The following is a 17,747-nucleotide window of genomic DNA, read 5'->3' on the forward strand; positions in this document are numbered from 1 at the left end:
AGGATTTTGCTATCAGCATTTTGACACTGTTGGTAAATATGCGAAATAAGGGCAAGAGATGTTTGGAGGGTAATTTGAAAGATTTGTTCAAGAGCCAGATCAGAGGATCTGGTGGGATAGTTATTTTTAGAATTTGCTCTATCTCATGAATAATTTCGTACCAGTAATGGTTTAAGCGCGAACACCACCACCACATGTGTCCCATACCGCTCCCTACATGTCCGCATCTCCAACATCTATTGCTTACTTTGGGGTATGAACGGTGAAGTCGTCTAGGGGTTAGATACCAGCAATGCAAAATTTTGTAATTCGTTTCTATGATAGAGGCTGAAGTAGAGGATTTTTTTGTATTTGTAAATATGTTGGTCGCAGTCTGCGGGAGAATAATTGTGCCTAATTCTCGTTCCCACATCTCTACTGAGTGTGGAAGATTGCCTGGGGGTGGTTGAGTGATAAGTTTATATAAGATGGAGAGGGTGTGTTTAATTGGGGAGCTCATAAGGAATAATTTCTCCAGATTAGTTGGTGGACGAACCATGTTGCTTTTATGTTTATGGGTATTTATGTAATTATGCAATCTTCTATAGGAATACCAATTTTTCGCCCAGTCAAAGCCTTTGTCAATTAATTGTTCTTGTGGGCATATTGTTTCATTGTTGGTTACTTGGTAGATATTAAGGTCTCGGGGTGTCGGATTCATGGTGTCTGAATGAAGTAGTGTTGAGATTGAGAATTCAGTGTTGTGTAGGAGTGAGGTCAATGGCCCCGGACTGGAAGATAGGTATGGGTAGTGCAGTGAGGTTGAAGTCCATTGGGATACAGTTTCTTTTGTGATTGGGTTGGTTATCAGTCTGGTTTTTTCAGTAAAATCGGGTCTCCAACATAAGTTATTCAGTGGTATGTCTGGGCCTAAGTATTGTTCAAGTCTCACCCACCTCCGCTGAGTCTCACCTACCCTCCAATCCAGAATCCTCTGTAGGAATATGGAGCTTCTGTAAGCCTCCAGGTTGGGCATCCCTAAACCCCCATGAGCTCGTGGCAAAAGCATAGTGGTCTTATTTATTCTAGGTATTTTCCTTTGCCACACGTATGAGCTAAATAAATTGTGTATCTGGGAGAGGTATCTAGTAGGCAACATGATTGGGATCGCTTCCATTATATAGAGGAGTCTAGGGAAGATATTCATCTTTAGCGTGTTAATGCGTCCCCACCAGGTTAGTTTTTTTGATCCCCAGGAAGACAGGTCTCTCATTATTAGTGATTTGATTGGAAGGTAATTTACCTGGAATATCTTATCAAAGTCGTCGGGTAGATATACCCCTAAATATTTCATCGACCCTTTGCACCATTTATAAGGGCAGTTGTTTTTGATTGAGTTAATTGAACTATCTTGTAAGTTGAAACTTAGTATTTCAGATTTGTTCTGGTTTATCAAGAAGTTCGTTAGGTTCTGAAAAATAGAGAATTCCTTCATTAACTGGGGTATAGATTTTTCTGGATTGGTGAGGGTGAGAAGGATGTCATCAGCATATAGAGATAGTTTAAAAGTTTCCTGACCAATTGTAATTCCGGTTATTTCATGGTTGTTTCTAATTTTCGTGGCTAATGTTTCTATGAAAAGCGCAAAAAGTAAGGGAGACAGTGGGCAGCCCTGACGTGTACCGTTCTTTATCTCTATGGGGTTTGATAACGTGCCATTAACTGCAATGCGGGCACCGGGTGATGTGTACAGTGCTAATATACGCTTTATTGTGGTAGGGCTAAGGCCGAATGTCTCTAGGGAGGCTTTCAAGAATGACCAATTGACCCGGTCGAAGGCCTTTTCAGCATCTGTTGATACTATTACTGAAGGGATTTTAGAAGTGGTAATGTGCCAAATTAAGTGAATGTTTCGGACTGTGTTATCTTTTGCCTCTCGGCCGGGTACAAAGCCCACCTGATCATTATGTATAAGAGTGGGGAGGAATTTATTTAATCGGTTTGCAATTATTTTCGCGAAGATCTTAATATCTGTGTTGATGAGTGAGATTGGGCGGTAGTTTGTTATTTGGTCAGATGGTTTGTTGGGTTTCAGAAGTACTGAAATGTGAGCTTGGAGTGAGGTCGGGGAGAACCCTTCATTTTGGTCTATGCTTTGATAATATCTCAGTAAGAAGGGGGAAATGATTTCTTTAAATTGCTTATAGTATGAGTTACCGAAACCATCTGGGCCTGGGGCCTTCCCTGAGGGGAGAGATGAGATAGCGTCAAGAAGCTCTTCGTCAGAGAATGGTAAATCTAATTCATCGCTCTGGTCTTTGGTAAGTTTGGGCAACGCTAAGGAGGAGAGATAGTTTGATATTTCTTCAGGGTTAGGGTCAGTAGTGTTATTTCTGATATTGTATAGTTTATCATAGTATTCTTTGAATGCTTGTGTGATATCAGCAGTAGTAGAGTGTAAGGTACCGTTATTACCACGGACCTTCATTACATAATGTCTGTTTGTTTTATGTTTTAGCTGGCGCGCAAGCAATCTCCCCTGTTTATTGGCACCTTCATAGTACATCTTTCTGAGGAAAAGGGCCTTTCTTTTAGCCTCTTCGCCCAAGAAAAGCGTAAGCTGGCTTCTTTTATGTGTAATGCTATCTAGTAGTGAGGTACTAGTTGGATGTTTTTTATGGATATCTTGTAGTTTCGCAATGTCCTCTAAGAGGGAGTTAAGATAATTGTTCTGTTGTTTGTGTTTGGCGGCTTTTAGAGCGATGAGTTCACCTCTGAGTACGCATTTGTGTGCATTCCAAATGTGTTGGATGTCTATGTCTGGGGTATCATTTCTTTGGAAGTAGTCGGTTAGTGATTTCTGAACCTGGACAAAAATCAGGGGATCCCTAAGGAGAGAGTCGTCAAATCTCCAGCCAGCGTTACAGGGCCTAGAGGTAGGCCATTTAAGTCGGCAACTGATTTTGGAGTGATCTGACCAGGTGATACTATGAATGTCAGTGGAAATTATATGTGATAAGCTGGTAACGTCTAGGAAGAAGTAGTCGATTCTAGTGTACAGGTGGTGCGGGTGTGAGTAGAACGTGTAATCTTTTGAGTCCGGGTGCTGGAGACGCCAAGTATCGTGCAATGTTAACTGTGAGAGGGATAGTTTAACTTGTTTTAACGTCTTATTGGGCACCGAAGACGTACCTGTGGAGCAGTCAAGGGTTGGGTCGAGTGCGAGATTGAAATCTCCTCCCAGTACTATACTGCCCTTGGATACTTCTAGGATCTTTTTGTTGAGGTGGAGAAAAAAGGGGGCTGGGTCTACATTAGGGGCATAAATATTTACTAGCGTTATAAGTTTGTGAAATAAGGAGCCAACTACAATAATGTATTTTCCTTCTTTATCTTTATGTATTGAATGTGCATGGAAGGGTACTTTTTTATTTATTAGGATCCCCACGCCATTATGTTTAGTGGTATTAGATGAAAGATAAACCTCCCCAAATTTTTTAAGGCTCACTTTGGGTTCCGAACCTCGTTTAAAGTGGGTTTCCTGTATGAATAGGATATCTGTCTTTACCCTCTTGTAGTCCCTTAGAGCTAAAGAGCGTTTATTCGGGCTGTTAAGGCCTTTTACGTTATGGGAGATAAAATTAATTGTCGTCAGTGTGTTATCCATTTTGTTGTGTTGGAGAGGACTATAGCAGCGTACAGTTTAACATAATAACACCTCAGTTCTGAGACTGGACCAGTACAGTAACAAAAACATATATCAATAACACGTGTAAGAATTTTTTTTGAACATGAACAAATAAAATAATTTTTAAACAAAACAAGTACTTGAAGTGTATGAGGCATGCTTCGATACACCTAACAGTAAGGGGGAGAGACGTCATTCAGCATACTCTCAACTTAGCTGTATATTATTTACATTGGGAGGTAGACAGCATTTTTATAAATTTCTAAACAATCCTATTGGTGATCATCATTTTATCTGATGAGTCAGGCTATCGGGGTACTATGCAATATTTTAAGAGTGAGATAGTGTGAGGGGCTGGAAGGGAATTTTGTTTCATCCGGATCTCTTTGGGCATATTATCCAGTAATGTATACCTGGATCCTTGGGGGCGGTAGTGATAGGGTCCTTTCGGTATGACCAAAAAATTGGTAGATACAGTTGCTATCAGATTTAAGTTTTAAATTATGTGTATGCGTTGTCTACACCTCCTTTTATTGGCAGGGAACTAGACTCATTTTTAAACTTTTACCTGTTATTATTTTGCATAGTTAAACAATTCTAACAAACATAGTTATTTGCAACACATATATTACATAACTTTAGACAACATATTACCACACTGCTTTCTGCCTGTCCAATTTCTGCAAACAAGGTTGACTGTTGGTAGAATATGCAGGCGGCAACTGGGTAATGTAGGTAATTGGGAATGGCCTAGTAATTAGGCGAGAAGTCTTAATGTGGCCCCCACTCTGATCAGGTATGAAGTGTCATTAAAGGTTTGCCCATTGAGTAGCAAGCAAGTTTATTATCTCATGTAGGAGGTAGTCTGTCCTCAGGATGCTGGGGGTTTGTCTTCCTTCTCTTCGGTTGAACTCTTTGCCAATGAGGACGTTGTTCCCTTGGATGCATAGTGCCAGGATCCGTAGGTTGGGAGGGGATGTTGATAACTGCCTCTGCTGGCGGATTAAAGTTCATGTTAAGAGTCCTTGAAATATGGTCTAGATCATTGTAGTCCTTATATATTATCTGGGATCCTTCATGGTGTATGATCAAGCTAAAGGGGAAGCCCCATCGGTATTTTATATGGTGTTCCTGGAGTTTGCTTGTGATATATTTAATTTCTTTGCGTCTCTGGATTGTATAAGGGCTGAGATCTTGGTAAATTTGTAGTGAGTGGCCTTCATATGTGATAGATTGTTGTGTCCTTGCTGCTTGCCAAATATTATCTTTCGCTGTAAAGCGTAGGAATCTTATAATGACATCCCGTGGGGGAAGTGGAGGTTTGGGTGGAGGGCGCAGCGCCCTGTGTGCCCTGTCAATGTCTTCATTTAGTATTGGTGGTGAGTTTGGCGTTAGGTATTGGAACAGACCTTTAAGGAATCTTTTTAACTGGTCCTGTGGGATTGATTCAGGAACTCCGCGTACCCGCAGGTTGTTCCTGCGTCCGCGGTTGTCCAGGTCTTCCACTCTGTCTTGCAATGATTGGACCATTGAGTCTTGTATGGAAAGCTGTTGTGTGTTAGAACTGACAAGGTTGCTCAAGGTTTCCTGTTCCTCCTCTAAAAATTCGATTCTACCTCCCATCTCATTTAAGTCCTTTTTTAGGTCTCTGAGCTCATCTTTTATAAAGGATTTTAAAGATTCCAGGTCCGATTTTGATGGCAGTGTCGCTAGTTTAATTTGTATGGCCTGCAATGGATCTTGTTGGTCGTGGGTTAACTCCACGGGGTTAGGCGCACCCTTCATTTCCTGGGGCTCTGGTGGTATAGCAGGTGATAGGTCAGTTGCATGAAAAAAGGAAGAGACTGAAGGGATTTGGTGTTGTGGTTTCGTGGATTTTTCTGCTGCTTTTTGTCCCTTCTTTGAAGTCATATTTAGATCCAAAGTTATATTATAAAGGGGGACTGAGTTATGGCTGAGTGTAAGATAAAGTTTTGTGCAGGTTATCGATTATATGTCTGATATTTAATGTCCTTCCTTTGTGTCCCCTGCCTCCTTCTCCTTTAGTTTTTACCCCCTGCCGGATACTAGGTTTTTTTTTTTTTTTTTTTATTGGTTATGGGCCTTATCTGACCCCCTTAAACTGAGGAGCTGCGGTTAGGACCCTGGCATGTATTCTGTGCCTTTAAGTGTTACAGGCAGTTGCAGCGCAATCAGTATCAGCCGGGATCACGCTGTGAGAGATGCGTGTGAATCTATGTACCTTGTGGGTCCGGCGTCCTGATGGTATTCTGTGGCGGGTGCTTTCGGATCAAACAGCAGTTTGCTCGGGTTTACCCATGCGAGCCCCACTGTGTGTCCTCATCTGCTGGATGGTGCTCGGTCCCTTGCAGGGCCTGTGTCTGAAGGAGCGCTGCCGTTGCGTGAGGTAGAGGAGCAGGGTGAAGGTGCCTATCAATGAGGCAAGATGGCGGAGTTCCGTGCACGCTCCGGAAACTTTACTGAGCTCAGCTGCTCCTATTTTACTCTGAGGGCTGCAGTTTTCGATTAGCGGTCTCTCTGATCTCATCCACAGTATTTTTAGTTTAGTTTGGGCTGTCTACCCTCCATTTAATGAGGTTGAGGTTGCTGGCTAACACGGAGCTGTTTCAGTATGCAGCCATGTTCCAGCACGGCGTAGCTCCGCCCCCTTTTTTTGGTTTATTTTGTCCCTCCTGTTATCATTCAGTGTCCTCTAGAGCTTGGGTATAAGTTTCCCAACAGTAAGGAATGAAGCCGTAGACGCTCCTTATATTAAAAAGGAAAACACAAATTATGCTTACCAGATAACTTAATTTCCTTCTGTAAAAAGAGTCCATGGCCCCTGCCAGTGTTCTCAGATGGGCGACATAATTTTATGTTTTTAGACCTCTAGCTTGTTTGTCCACTTTTCAGTTAAAGGGGAAATCTAGTCAAGATTAAACTTTCATGGTTCAGATCTAATTTACTCTTATCAAAGTTTTAACCTTCCCTTGGTATCTTTGAATGTAAGCTTAGGAGCTGGCCCATTTTTTTTAATTTTTTTTTTCTTAAGCACCTGGGAAGCGCTTGCTGATTGGTGTCTAAATGTACATTACATTCTTGCTTTTTAAATAAAGATACCAAGAGAACTGCCCTTTGTTTGTCCCACCCCATCCTTAACATGGACTCTCAGCTTGAGTATTGTATCTAACATGTTATGGACCACCTATGGACTTTCCTCATCTTATGAAAGAAACAGAATTTTATTTATTTTGGGATGAAGAGTCCATGGGACCCGTCCTATTTTGTTGAATCCTAATGGGTGACTTCTTATTTGTTCCTCTTAACCCTGCTTTCTGTCTTTCCTCCTGTTTGTTTCTCTTCTCCCCCTCCCAACCTACCTCTGCACTGCTAAAAGTTAACTGGAAGTGGAAAGCTCTTTTGAGGGTTCTTGGCCGCATCCTGGTGGCGGGAACTATTTCACACATGTTATGGATACCTATGGACTTTCCTCATCCCGCAAGAGAAAAAATTATCGGCAAGTGTAAATTCTGTTTTCTTCATAAATGGAAAGGGTCCACAGCTGCATTCATTACTTTTGGGAAATAAGAACCTGGCCACCAGGAGGAGGCAGGCACCCCAGCCAAAGGTTTAAATACTGCTCCCACTCCCCTCATCCCCCAGTAATTCTTTGCCTTTCATCCCAGGAGGTTGGCAGAGAAGTGTCAGAAGCTTTGTTTTGTCTCTTATGGAGGGTAGTACTCTTCGACATGGGACGGGAGTTTTAGGTAATCCTATCAGTCTCTGTGAGGGCCTTGATGAAAGTTAGAGTCCAGAGATGCAAGGAGAGTCTTTCTGCGTAACCATCCCGACTCATATGAACAGCTCCACAAGCAATCAGCGTTGTCTAACTTCGCTGCCTACTTTCTTCGCTCAAGTCCATGGCGGAGGCGCTGCTACTATTCGTCACACTTGAAGGGCCGTGTTACTGTTCCATGCCCCACGGCATAGATTCTGGTAAGATCGTTTCATTTTACTTAATCAGAATGTACTGTAACTTATTTGCTTCCTGTAAGGTACTATCTTGCAGGACTTAAGTATATAATATAGGGCCTCAGTGAGGCTCCTTTGGTATCTTGGAATCGAGGGTTAATATCTCCCGAGGGGGATTATTGATCAGGGTTTTTTGTTATGCGAGTCAATCTGCTTATGTGTAGCGTTAACTGGGTTCTCGGCTTAGAACATAAGGGCCTTTGGAAGTGACCTTATGGTTGGGCACGCTTTTTTTTGGACTATACGGTTCACCTTGTGACTGGACATGTTTACGCTTATGTGTTTTTGTTGGAAGATCAGGGTTCTGTTTGGCTGGTCCTGCGGATATTCCCATTTTTTCTTCTTGGTCGTTTACCTACGGGTTGCCTTATATTTTTTTATCCGGTTAGGATGACTTTTATTTTTGATTACATGTTTCCTTCGGGAACTTTCTCTGGGATCGATTCTCGCTGTTTACTTCTGCGGAGGTTTAAGGGACATGTTAGTCCTATGTTTTGTCTGTTCCTCTCTGAGGGGAGGATTTAGGCAGCTTGACAGTTATGTTCCTTTCTGCAGGCTGGTCCTGCTTGGGTTCAGATCTTCTGTCTCGTGGCGCATGTTCTGCTTGGCTGGTCCAGTTGAGGCGCAGAGTGCTCACTTTATTATTTGTGTTTCTTGTTTTTATTTTACAAGTTTTCAGCTAAGCATTCTAATGAGGACTCGTAGGTCTGTGCGGCTGGAGGGATTGTTTCAGTCCTTATCGCGTCTTCAGGCTGGTTGACTGGGTCAGCAGCATTCTGCTGCCTCACTCCTTTTGCTTCAGATTCTCTCGGGACTTAGACTATTCTTCCTCACGTGGGAAGATTGGGGGGTTTAGCGCCTCCCTTACCGCTGTTTTAAGGCGGGTTGGCCTTCGGAGGCTCTAGGAATTGTCCTGTTGGATGTGTTCCTTCCGTGGTTCTCTTGTCAGTGAGACCTTGGACATCTCCTTACGGGCCCTGGGTTTCCCTTTGGTGAAAGTTGCTCTCTCCTTTTTAGACCCTTTTGGATTTTGTTCATTCCTCCATGTGAGTTGGGTCTCCTTTGGGGACCTGAATTTCTCTTCGAGAGATTTCTTTTGGACTCTGCTTAGGATTTTTCCTTGAACTGGGGATGTTCAATGTCCTTGGTTTTAGGTACTCCTCTGTCTCGTATGGTGAGGTGAATACTAGCTTTTGATTGAGTGACCTTTGTCCTTGTGGTATTCCCTTGCTTTGGACGTTTTGTGGCAGTCTAACGCCTATGGGCTCTAGTGTCTTTGTTCGAGATGCCTTAGCTCCTTTTTTTGGAGTGTTTGACTTAGGCATGGGGTGGTCTCTTCCTTGGGTTGGGACTTGCGAGGTGTTCTCGTTCTCCTGGATATTACATTAATATCTCCCTGTGGGTCTGTTTTCTATATCATGCGGGGTGTTTACATTTCTGGGATATTGTTTATTTTAAACAATATGGGTTCTCCCATTCTGGGAATTTGGGCTATGACCTTTTTTAGTCTGGCTAGTAGATCTGGTCATGGTTGGCCAGATTTCCTGAGGACCACTACTCGTTGGCTTTGTCTACACTCAATGAATGGTTCCCTTGGACGGTTTGCTGAAGTAACCTGATGGCTTCACAGTTCTGCAGGTGAAGGGTTATAGGTTAACTGCTGCAGATAATGCACCTTGTCTGTGCGCTAAGTTTTTTACAGGGGATTCCTTCCAGATTAGTCTGCGTTGGCGAGTGCTCTCTGATTCAGCCTGAGGCCTTGTGTCTCGTGGGCAGGTGCGCCATCTCTAATGGCCTTTTTCTTAGGGGGCCTTGGTTTAGGACTTTTCCTAGATTCAGGTGATGGAACAGAGGGTTGAACCTATTTGGAAAGAGGCATGCTCTCTGGGTTGTTCTGTTCTATGTGGAGTCTTGCTGGCTCCACGTCGAGATGGGACTTTGCTAGACTCTTCTGGGTCTTCGGCCTTGTCGGCTGAAGCCATCATTTTGTGAGAGGGTGTTGGGGTTTTTTCTGTTCCCCCTGGTTTCGGACCTACTGTCGCTTTGGGCTTGGTCCGGCTGGTAGTAGGTCCTGAGGTTTTTTGTTCCTTGGGGGTGTAATGGGCCTAGTTGAGGTTCTTTTGCTTCTCCCCTTTTGGGATCTATTTGTCTGTCTGTCTGGCGGCTGTGGATTGCCTAGAAGGGTGCCCTTTGTCTTGGAGTTTTTACAAGACGATATCTTGTTTAGCTGCATTTTACTTCTTAGTAAGTATTTTTTTCTTGGGTCGTCCTGATGGCTGCATGTTCTTGACCCGGGTGTTTACCTCATCTGGGTATGCTACATGCATTTGTGTTGAATACTTCAGTATTCTAAGTGCTGACGACTTGAGGATAAGTCTTCAGTTGTCGTTTCGGTGCTTCCTCTCGATGTTGAGAGTAAAGATTGAGGTTTGGATGCCCAGTCCTAGACCTTCTGTTGGTCTGGGCATTGCCTCCCCTTATTTGTTGTGGACCCATCTGGGTCTTTATGAGCTGGACTCCTTCTGGGGGTCTTCCTTTATGGAATTTTGGGCTGGTGTTCCCTTCGCTAATAAGGGGTGTGTGGTTGGGGGGCCGACTGTCTCCTGGAGGACTGTTTGCTCAGTTGATTCTGATTTTGCGGTCTCTAGCTAGGCTTCTGAACTATCTGCGGGTCAGTGTCCTCATGGCTTTTTCTTTTCAATGTTCTCGGCTTCGGACGAAGCTGGGTTTTGTTTGGTAGTGGTTTCAGGCCTGGTGCCCTCAGAATGGGCCGCCTCTTGTACCCTCCCACCTTGGCATTTAGTGTCCTCTGTAGCTTGGGTATTTTCCCAAAAGTAATGAATACAGCTGTGGACTCTCTCCATTTATGAAGAAAAACATAAATTATGCTTACCTGATGATTTTATTTTCTTCAGATGGAAAGAGTCAACAGCTCCCCACCCATATTTTTCATGTGGGGCGTCTAATTTTTTTTCTTCTGGCACCTTTTCACCCTGATATTTCTTCTACTGTTCCTTGCTCCTTAGTAGAATGACTGGGGGATGACAGGAGTGGGAGGAATATTTAAACCTTTGGCTGTGGTATCTTTGCCTTCTCCTGGTGGCCAGGTTCTTATTTCCCAAAAGTAATGCATGCAGCTGTGGACTCATTCCATCTGAAGAAAAGAGAATTATCGGGTAAGCATAATTTTGTTTTTTATGCTTAGTGATCTATTGAAAATGCAACATTTCATCTGGACCACCCTTTTTGATATATGGTTAATATTGCTAATTTCCTTTTTGTTTTTGTGTTCTTAGGAAATTCACAAAATGGTTATGTCCCTCCAATTCAGCGAATGTCGCACAAAAATTAGACATGTGGATGCACATGCTACTTTGAGTGATGGCGTTGTTGTGCAAGTCATGGGTGAACTGTCAAATAATGGACAACCAATGAGAAAGTTTATGCAAACCTTTGTTCTTGCTCCAGAAGTAAGTATTGTTTTAGTGTAAGGATATTTGTGCATATGTTTAATTTTTATCATATTAAAGCACATGTTTAATAGCGCTTCATATTTTGTGTGTGGTTGGGAAAATGCTATAGGTAGTTTGTTATAGAGTTGTTGTACGGAGGCTTAGTATTAATGTGATGCCACAGTAATTGACAAGCCTCCGTGCTCTGTTGTGCTAATGAAAACTTAGATATTTCTCTTTGAAGTCAAGAAAAGTACAATATTTGAATAGAAAAATTAATAGATCATATTTAACAAACTTATTTTACGTTTAAGAGTCATACAACAGTGTTTGGGTGAAGCTATATATGAATAATCAAGGAATCGAAGGGGAATCCTGCTCATATAAAATGTAGCTTTTATTTCCGGAAATTAAAATCCAGAAGAAGCAAGCACATGACACACTTGCGAGGCACAGCACAAACAGGCTTGGCGTTTATGACTAGTCATAGCCAAGCTAGTATGTATATTAGAAAACCAGTAATTTGTCTCTTGTACTAAGGATTTAGGTGTTCATCAGTGTCATTCCTATTCGTAAGCTATTTATATTTCTTTCATGTAATTGGCAAGAGTCCATGAGCTAGTGACGTATGGGATATACAATCCTACCAGGAGGGGCAAAGTTTCCCAAACCTCAAAATGCCTATAAATACACACCACACCCACAATTCAGTTTACAAACTTTGCCTCCTATGGAGGTGGTGAAGTAAGTTTGTGCTAAGATTTCTATGTTGATATGCGCTTCTCAGCATTTTGAAGCCCCATTCCTCTCACAGTACAGTGAATGTCAGAGGGATGTGAAAGGAGTATCACCTTTTGAATGCAACGGTTTTCCTCACGGGAGATCTATTTAATAGGTTTTCTGTTATCGGTCGTAGAGATTCATCTCCTACCTCCCTTTTCAGATTGACGATATTCTCTTCTTATTCCATTACCTCTACTGATTAACTGTTTCAGTACTGGTTTGGCTACATGTGGATGGGTGTCTTTTGGTAAGTATGTTTTCATTACTTAAGACACTCTCAGCTATGGTTTGGCACTTTATGTATTAATATAAAGTTCTAAATATATGTATTGTACTTATATTTGCCATGAGTCAGGTTTCAGTATATTTCCTTTTGCAGACTGTCGGTTTCATATTTGTGAAATGCATTTTTTAGGAAAATTTATTTCTTACCTGTCTTTCTCTTGTAAGGTGTATCCAGTCCACGGATCATCCATTACTTGTGGGATATTCTCCTTCCCAACAGGAAGCTGCAAGAGGACCACCCACAGCAGAGCTGTCTATATAGCTCCTTCTCTCCCTGCCACCCCCAGTCATTCTCTTGCAGCTCTTGACAAGAAAGGAAGTAGCTAGAGATGTGGTGTGTTTTTTTTTTTTTTAAAAATTTCAATAATTTTTTATTAGTTCAATTTTTTTTCAAAAACAATACAACAAATAGAAAAATCATTTCACAAAAATAACAGAAAACATCTGAAGTAGATGGCAATCATAGAATTAGAATCTCTAGATTCTCTAGATCCTTTATATCACAAAAGTCTTTATGCCATCACATGTTTATCTTCTATATATAATGTTCTATCTTTGGGGGTTATAAAGAAAGGCAATAGTATAAGGGGAAGATTGGGGAAGGTGGGAAGAAGAGGGGATAAGAGAGAGAAAGGAAAAAAAGGTAGGGAGAAGAGGGAGTAGAAATGGAGAACTAGAGTAGAGGGGAGTCAATGGAAAAGGAATCTAAGTAACATTCCAGCAGTGTAGCCAGTTCTCACCAGTGTTCATCCTATTCTGATTGTGTGTTAAACTAGGGTAGATAGACCATGTTCCCAGATAAAGAGGTATGTCGTTGATAAAGTCGTGTTTTACCGATATAGTTATAGTGATATTTTTCTAGTGTTATAATATGATCCATCTCAGCTAGCCATTGTGTTTGAGTGGGGATGTCCTTGGCTCTTTCATAGTCCGTGGAATTAATCTTTTTGCGCTTGTTAGCATCAACTGGAGAAGTTTTGTGCGGTAGATACAATGTGTTGGTGGAAGGATGTTGAGCATAATATGTTTACTACTGAGAGAGATATTTGTTCCTAGTATTTTATTAATACATCTTTCTATATGTGACCAGAATTCCGCCAGAAGTGGGCAATCCCACCATATGTGAGTCAAGCTGCCTATCCCACCACAGCGCCTCCAGCATGCTGAGGAAGTAGTCGGAAAAATGTATCTAAGACGCTGTGGTGTCAGATACCAGCGAGAGAGTATTTTTATAGTTCAACCTCGGTTAAGAGCACCGAGGTAGAAGCAGAATGTGTAGCTTTAAAACTGGTTTTCCAGTCCTCATTCGTGATCCCCTCCAGTCCCTCAGTCTCCCACATTCTTTAGAAAAGTAGGACTACGGTCAGGAAAAGACCCTCTCAGTAGTCTGTATGTCGAAGAAAGAAGTGATCTTTTGTAGTCGGGATTAAATACATATTCTTTCGAATACAGTCAGTGGTCTAATATGTGAGCTTTTGTGGTGTGTTATGAAGCGCATGTCTTATCTGTAGGTATGAGAACCAACCATGAAAGGGTGCTCCCAGCTTGTCGTTTAACTCAGTCCTGTCCCTAAACTTTCCTGATTCCAGTAAAAGATATATTGGCAAGTTACATAGATGTTTCTCGGAGTTCCAGTGGGTAAAGGAGACCTTATCTAAAAATAGCCGGTTGCCTAGTAAGGGAGTGAGAGGCGAAATTGGGGTGGAGATTTCAGTATTATGGGCTAAAACCGAATCCCAGATTTCTAGAGTGGCCTTGACATAAGCATTCTGGTTATGCCTGTGGTGGTCTGTGAATTTTAGGCAACCATGCTATATCTCTCATTTGGTTCGTTCCAATAAGGGAGCTTTCAACCTGCACCCATAGGTCTGATTGTCTGGAATGTGTCCAGGAGATCACTTTGGACAGGTGTACCGCCTTGTAGTAGTTTAAGAGGTTTGGCGCATTGAGACCGCCATCCTCTTTATGCATGTATAAGCGTGTGCTGGGAAACTCTAGGTTTTTTATAGGACCATATGAATGAGTTGATCATTTTTCTGTTGCGACCTTAGATATGAGATAGGCAGGGGCCATCGGTAATGTCCAGAAGAGAAATAGATATTTAGGTATTATCATCATTTTAATAGTTCACCCGCCCGAACCAGGAAAGATGTCCCTGCCCTATGCCAACCCTCCAAAAGGTTTTTGATTGTTTTTTGTAGGCTGATATAATTACACCGAAATAGGTCTGTGTTATTCTGGGGAAGATTTAAGCCTAAGTATTTGAGCTTGTCTGTAACACGAAATGGCGTGTGTTTACGTATAATGTCAATATCTTGCTGAGGGAGATTCAATAACATTATGCCTGATTTTTCCATATTTATAGAAAAGTTAGAGACCCTGCCCATACTCCTCCAGGGGTTTTTACCAGGGCAGGGAGGGTAGTAGGTGGTGACTGGAGAGTGAAAATCACATCATCCGCAAACAATAGGCACTTTTGGTTTACTTGATTATATTGCAAGCCTAGTATATCTTTGTTTTCTCTAATTTTTATTGCTAGGATTTCGATAGTTATTGCAAACCAGTAAAGGCGACAGGGGACAACCCTGGCGGGTATCCATTCGTTATATGAAAAGACTGTGAAAGGGTTCCTTTCACTCGGACTCTGGCTTGGGGGTTTGAATACAATGCCTGAATTCTGGTTATAAAAGCTTCCGAGAAGCCGAACTTCGACAGAGCCCCCCACATAAACTGCCAGTTGACCCTGTCGAAGGCCTTCTCAGCGTCAGATGACAGAAGCGCCAGAGGAGTCCTGTTATCTTTTGTGCACTGCAGAGATTGCAACACTCTAATTGTGTTGTCCTTTGCCTCCCTGCCCCTAACAAAGCCAACTTGATCCGGATGTATGATCTTAGGTAGAATTACATTAAGGCGGTTAGAGAGAATTTTTGCATAGATCTTTATATCAGTATTTAGAAGTGAGATGGGTCTATAGTTACCCGCCAGGGTCCCCACCTCTGTCTGCCTTCGGTATCACTGTAATTATGGCGTCTAGTAAGGAGGTAGAGAATGTCCTCTCCGCTATCTACAGATGTGAATAATGCGTGTAGTGGGGAGCAGAGATGAGCCTGGAATAATTGGTAAAATTTGGCAGGTAACCCGTCGGGTCCAGGAGATTTACCATTTGGGAGTGCCTTAATGGTGTTTACTATATCTTGGGTTGTTATTGGGGCGTCTAGTGCCTGGCAATCTTCCTCTGAGATACAACGGGGTCTCCATAGAAGCAAGATAGTGAGAAATATTTTTAGTAGTCTCCTGGGTGATGTTGGGATTAATATTATAGAGCTTTGTATAATAGGAAACAAACGTGTCTGCTATTTCTTCGTGTTTGCTGACCCGGTCCTCTAGCGGGATGTATGATAGTCCTAATAAACAAATTAATCTGTCTTCTTTTAAGGGATCTTGCTAACAAGCGCCCCGCTTTATTACTTTCTGCGAAAAACTTGGCTTTGGTTGTTAACGCCCTCAAGTGGGCTTTTTGGGTTAGATAATTGTTAAGACCTTCCCGTGCTAGCTTAAGGTCAGTGAGCTTTTGGTCTGAAGTCGGGTCTGCCTTGTGTGCTTTATCAGCTGCGTTCAAGGTGTCAGTCAGTGAGGTGAATTGAGCTTTCCCCAATTTCCTTAATCTAGTGGTATATTTGATTAAGTGTCCTCTTATGAAGCATTTATACGCCTCCCAATTATTGCCTACAGATGTGTCTTCTGGTTTGTTATGTAAAAAAAACTCCTCAGTCGCTTTAGTTACTTTCTTTTATTGTTTCTTGATTGCCAGAATAGTCTCATCTAACCTCCAGTCCAGTGTGTTTTTCGGTCTAGTTGTCCAGAGAAAGGTGGAAACGACCATACTGTGGTCTGACCAAGGTGTGTGTGATATGATGGACTGGGTCAGGCTAGTTAAGAGTGTTTGGCTACACATGATATAGTCCAGTCTGGAGTAGGAATGTTGGGGGTGAGAAAAAAAGGTGTAATCTTTCTGTGTGGGTGTGCGACTCTCCAGGTGTCAAAATGTGAAATGGAGTGTATGACTTCACAGTTGGCTTCAGGGCTTTATTACTAAGATATGATTTCCCTGTGGAGTTGTCTAGTGAAGGGTGCATGGTAAAGTTGAAGTCCCCTCCCATTATAATTGGGCCTTTGGAGACGTCAAGAATAGCATTGGTAACCGATTTAAAAAAATGGGGAGTGGGCCGATTCGGGGCGTATATATTGACAAAGGTGACCAAATTACCGTAGTATAGCCCTACAAGGATCAATAGTCTACCCTCTTTGTCGGTATATTTCTGTGTCAATTCAAAGGGGGTGCCCCGAGATGTGGTGTTTTTATTTAGTTTATCTTCATTCAAAAGTTTATTTTCAAATGGTACCAGAGTTGTACTATTTTAGCCTCGGGCAGAAAGTAGAAGAAGAGTCTGCCTGTGGTCTTTAATGATCTTAGCAGGTTGTAACGAAGATCCATTGCCGTTCTCCACACATAACTGAAGAGAGAGGTAACTTCAGCCGGGGAATGGCGTGCAGGCTTTCCTGCTATGAGTATGTGCAGTTTAAATTTTTCTAGAGAAATGTAAATGCTAGAAAATGCTGTTAATACCGGATTTATCTGAGGTAAGCCTGATTAGTGATTTAACAACTAGTATCATGCTTGCTGTTAGAGGTAATACTCTTATTATTTTTCACATTTCTGACATATAAAAAGTTTTCTGCGAGTGCTTAAACGTTTTTTTATATGCATATTGGTGATAAGACTTTATTGGGGCTTAGTTTTTTCCACATTGGCTGGCTAATTTTGGCCTAGGGATAGTTTTGTTTGGCCTCTCACTGTGAATACATAAGTGGGAGGGGCCTAATTTCGCGCCTAAATGCGCATTAGATGTTGCAGTCTGAGCGATCCAGTTTCCCTGAAGGAGTCCCCTGAATGCCTAGGACCTCTCTGAAGGGTTTTTTGTGCTTTCCAAAGTCGATTGTATGGGAAGGTAGGGCCACAGCAGATCTGTGGCAGTTTTTGTGACTGTTAACCTCTTAAGGACATATGACGGAATTTTTCCGTCATAAAACAATTGAACAAATTGAAAGCTGTGTCCTTAAAGGGTTAAAAAAAACGTTTATTTTCGTTTTTTATCCGTTTTATTGAAACTAAGGGGTTAATCATCCATTTGCAAGTGGGTGCAATGGTCTGTTAGCCTATTATACACACTGTAAAAATTTAGTTTGATTTACTTCTTTTTATCACTGTTTTTCAAATTCTGACCTTTTTTTTTTATTTTTCTTAAAGGCACAGTACCGTTATTTTTTGCTTGTTTACTTTCATTAAAGTGTTTTCCATGCTTGCTGGTCTCTTTGCTAGTCTGTTTAAACATGTCTTACATAGAGGAAACTCCTGTTCATTATGTTTAGAAGCCATGGTGGAACCCCCTCTTAGAATGTGTACCAAATGTACTGATTTCACTTTAAGTTATAAAGACCATATTCTGTCTTTAAAAGATTTATCACCA

General features: G+C 41.9%; 1 protein-coding gene across 1 annotated transcript in view; it reads left to right on the top strand.

The window, feature by feature from the left end:
- Positions 1 to 17,747, top strand: part of G3BP2 (G3BP stress granule assembly factor 2) — a 106,338-nt gene that overhangs the window by 36,593 nt on the left and 51,998 nt on the right. Inside the window, 1 exon segment of the mRNA XM_053703307.1 lies at positions 10,996 to 11,169. Within this exon segment, the coding sequence (XP_053559282.1) occupies positions 10,996 to 11,169 (174 nt within the window).

The sequence above is a fragment of the Bombina bombina genome, chromosome 2 (assembly GCF_027579735.1).
Source record: "Bombina bombina isolate aBomBom1 chromosome 2, aBomBom1.pri, whole genome shotgun sequence".
Classification (NCBI taxonomy): Eukaryota; Metazoa; Chordata; class Amphibia; order Anura; family Bombinatoridae; genus Bombina; species Bombina bombina.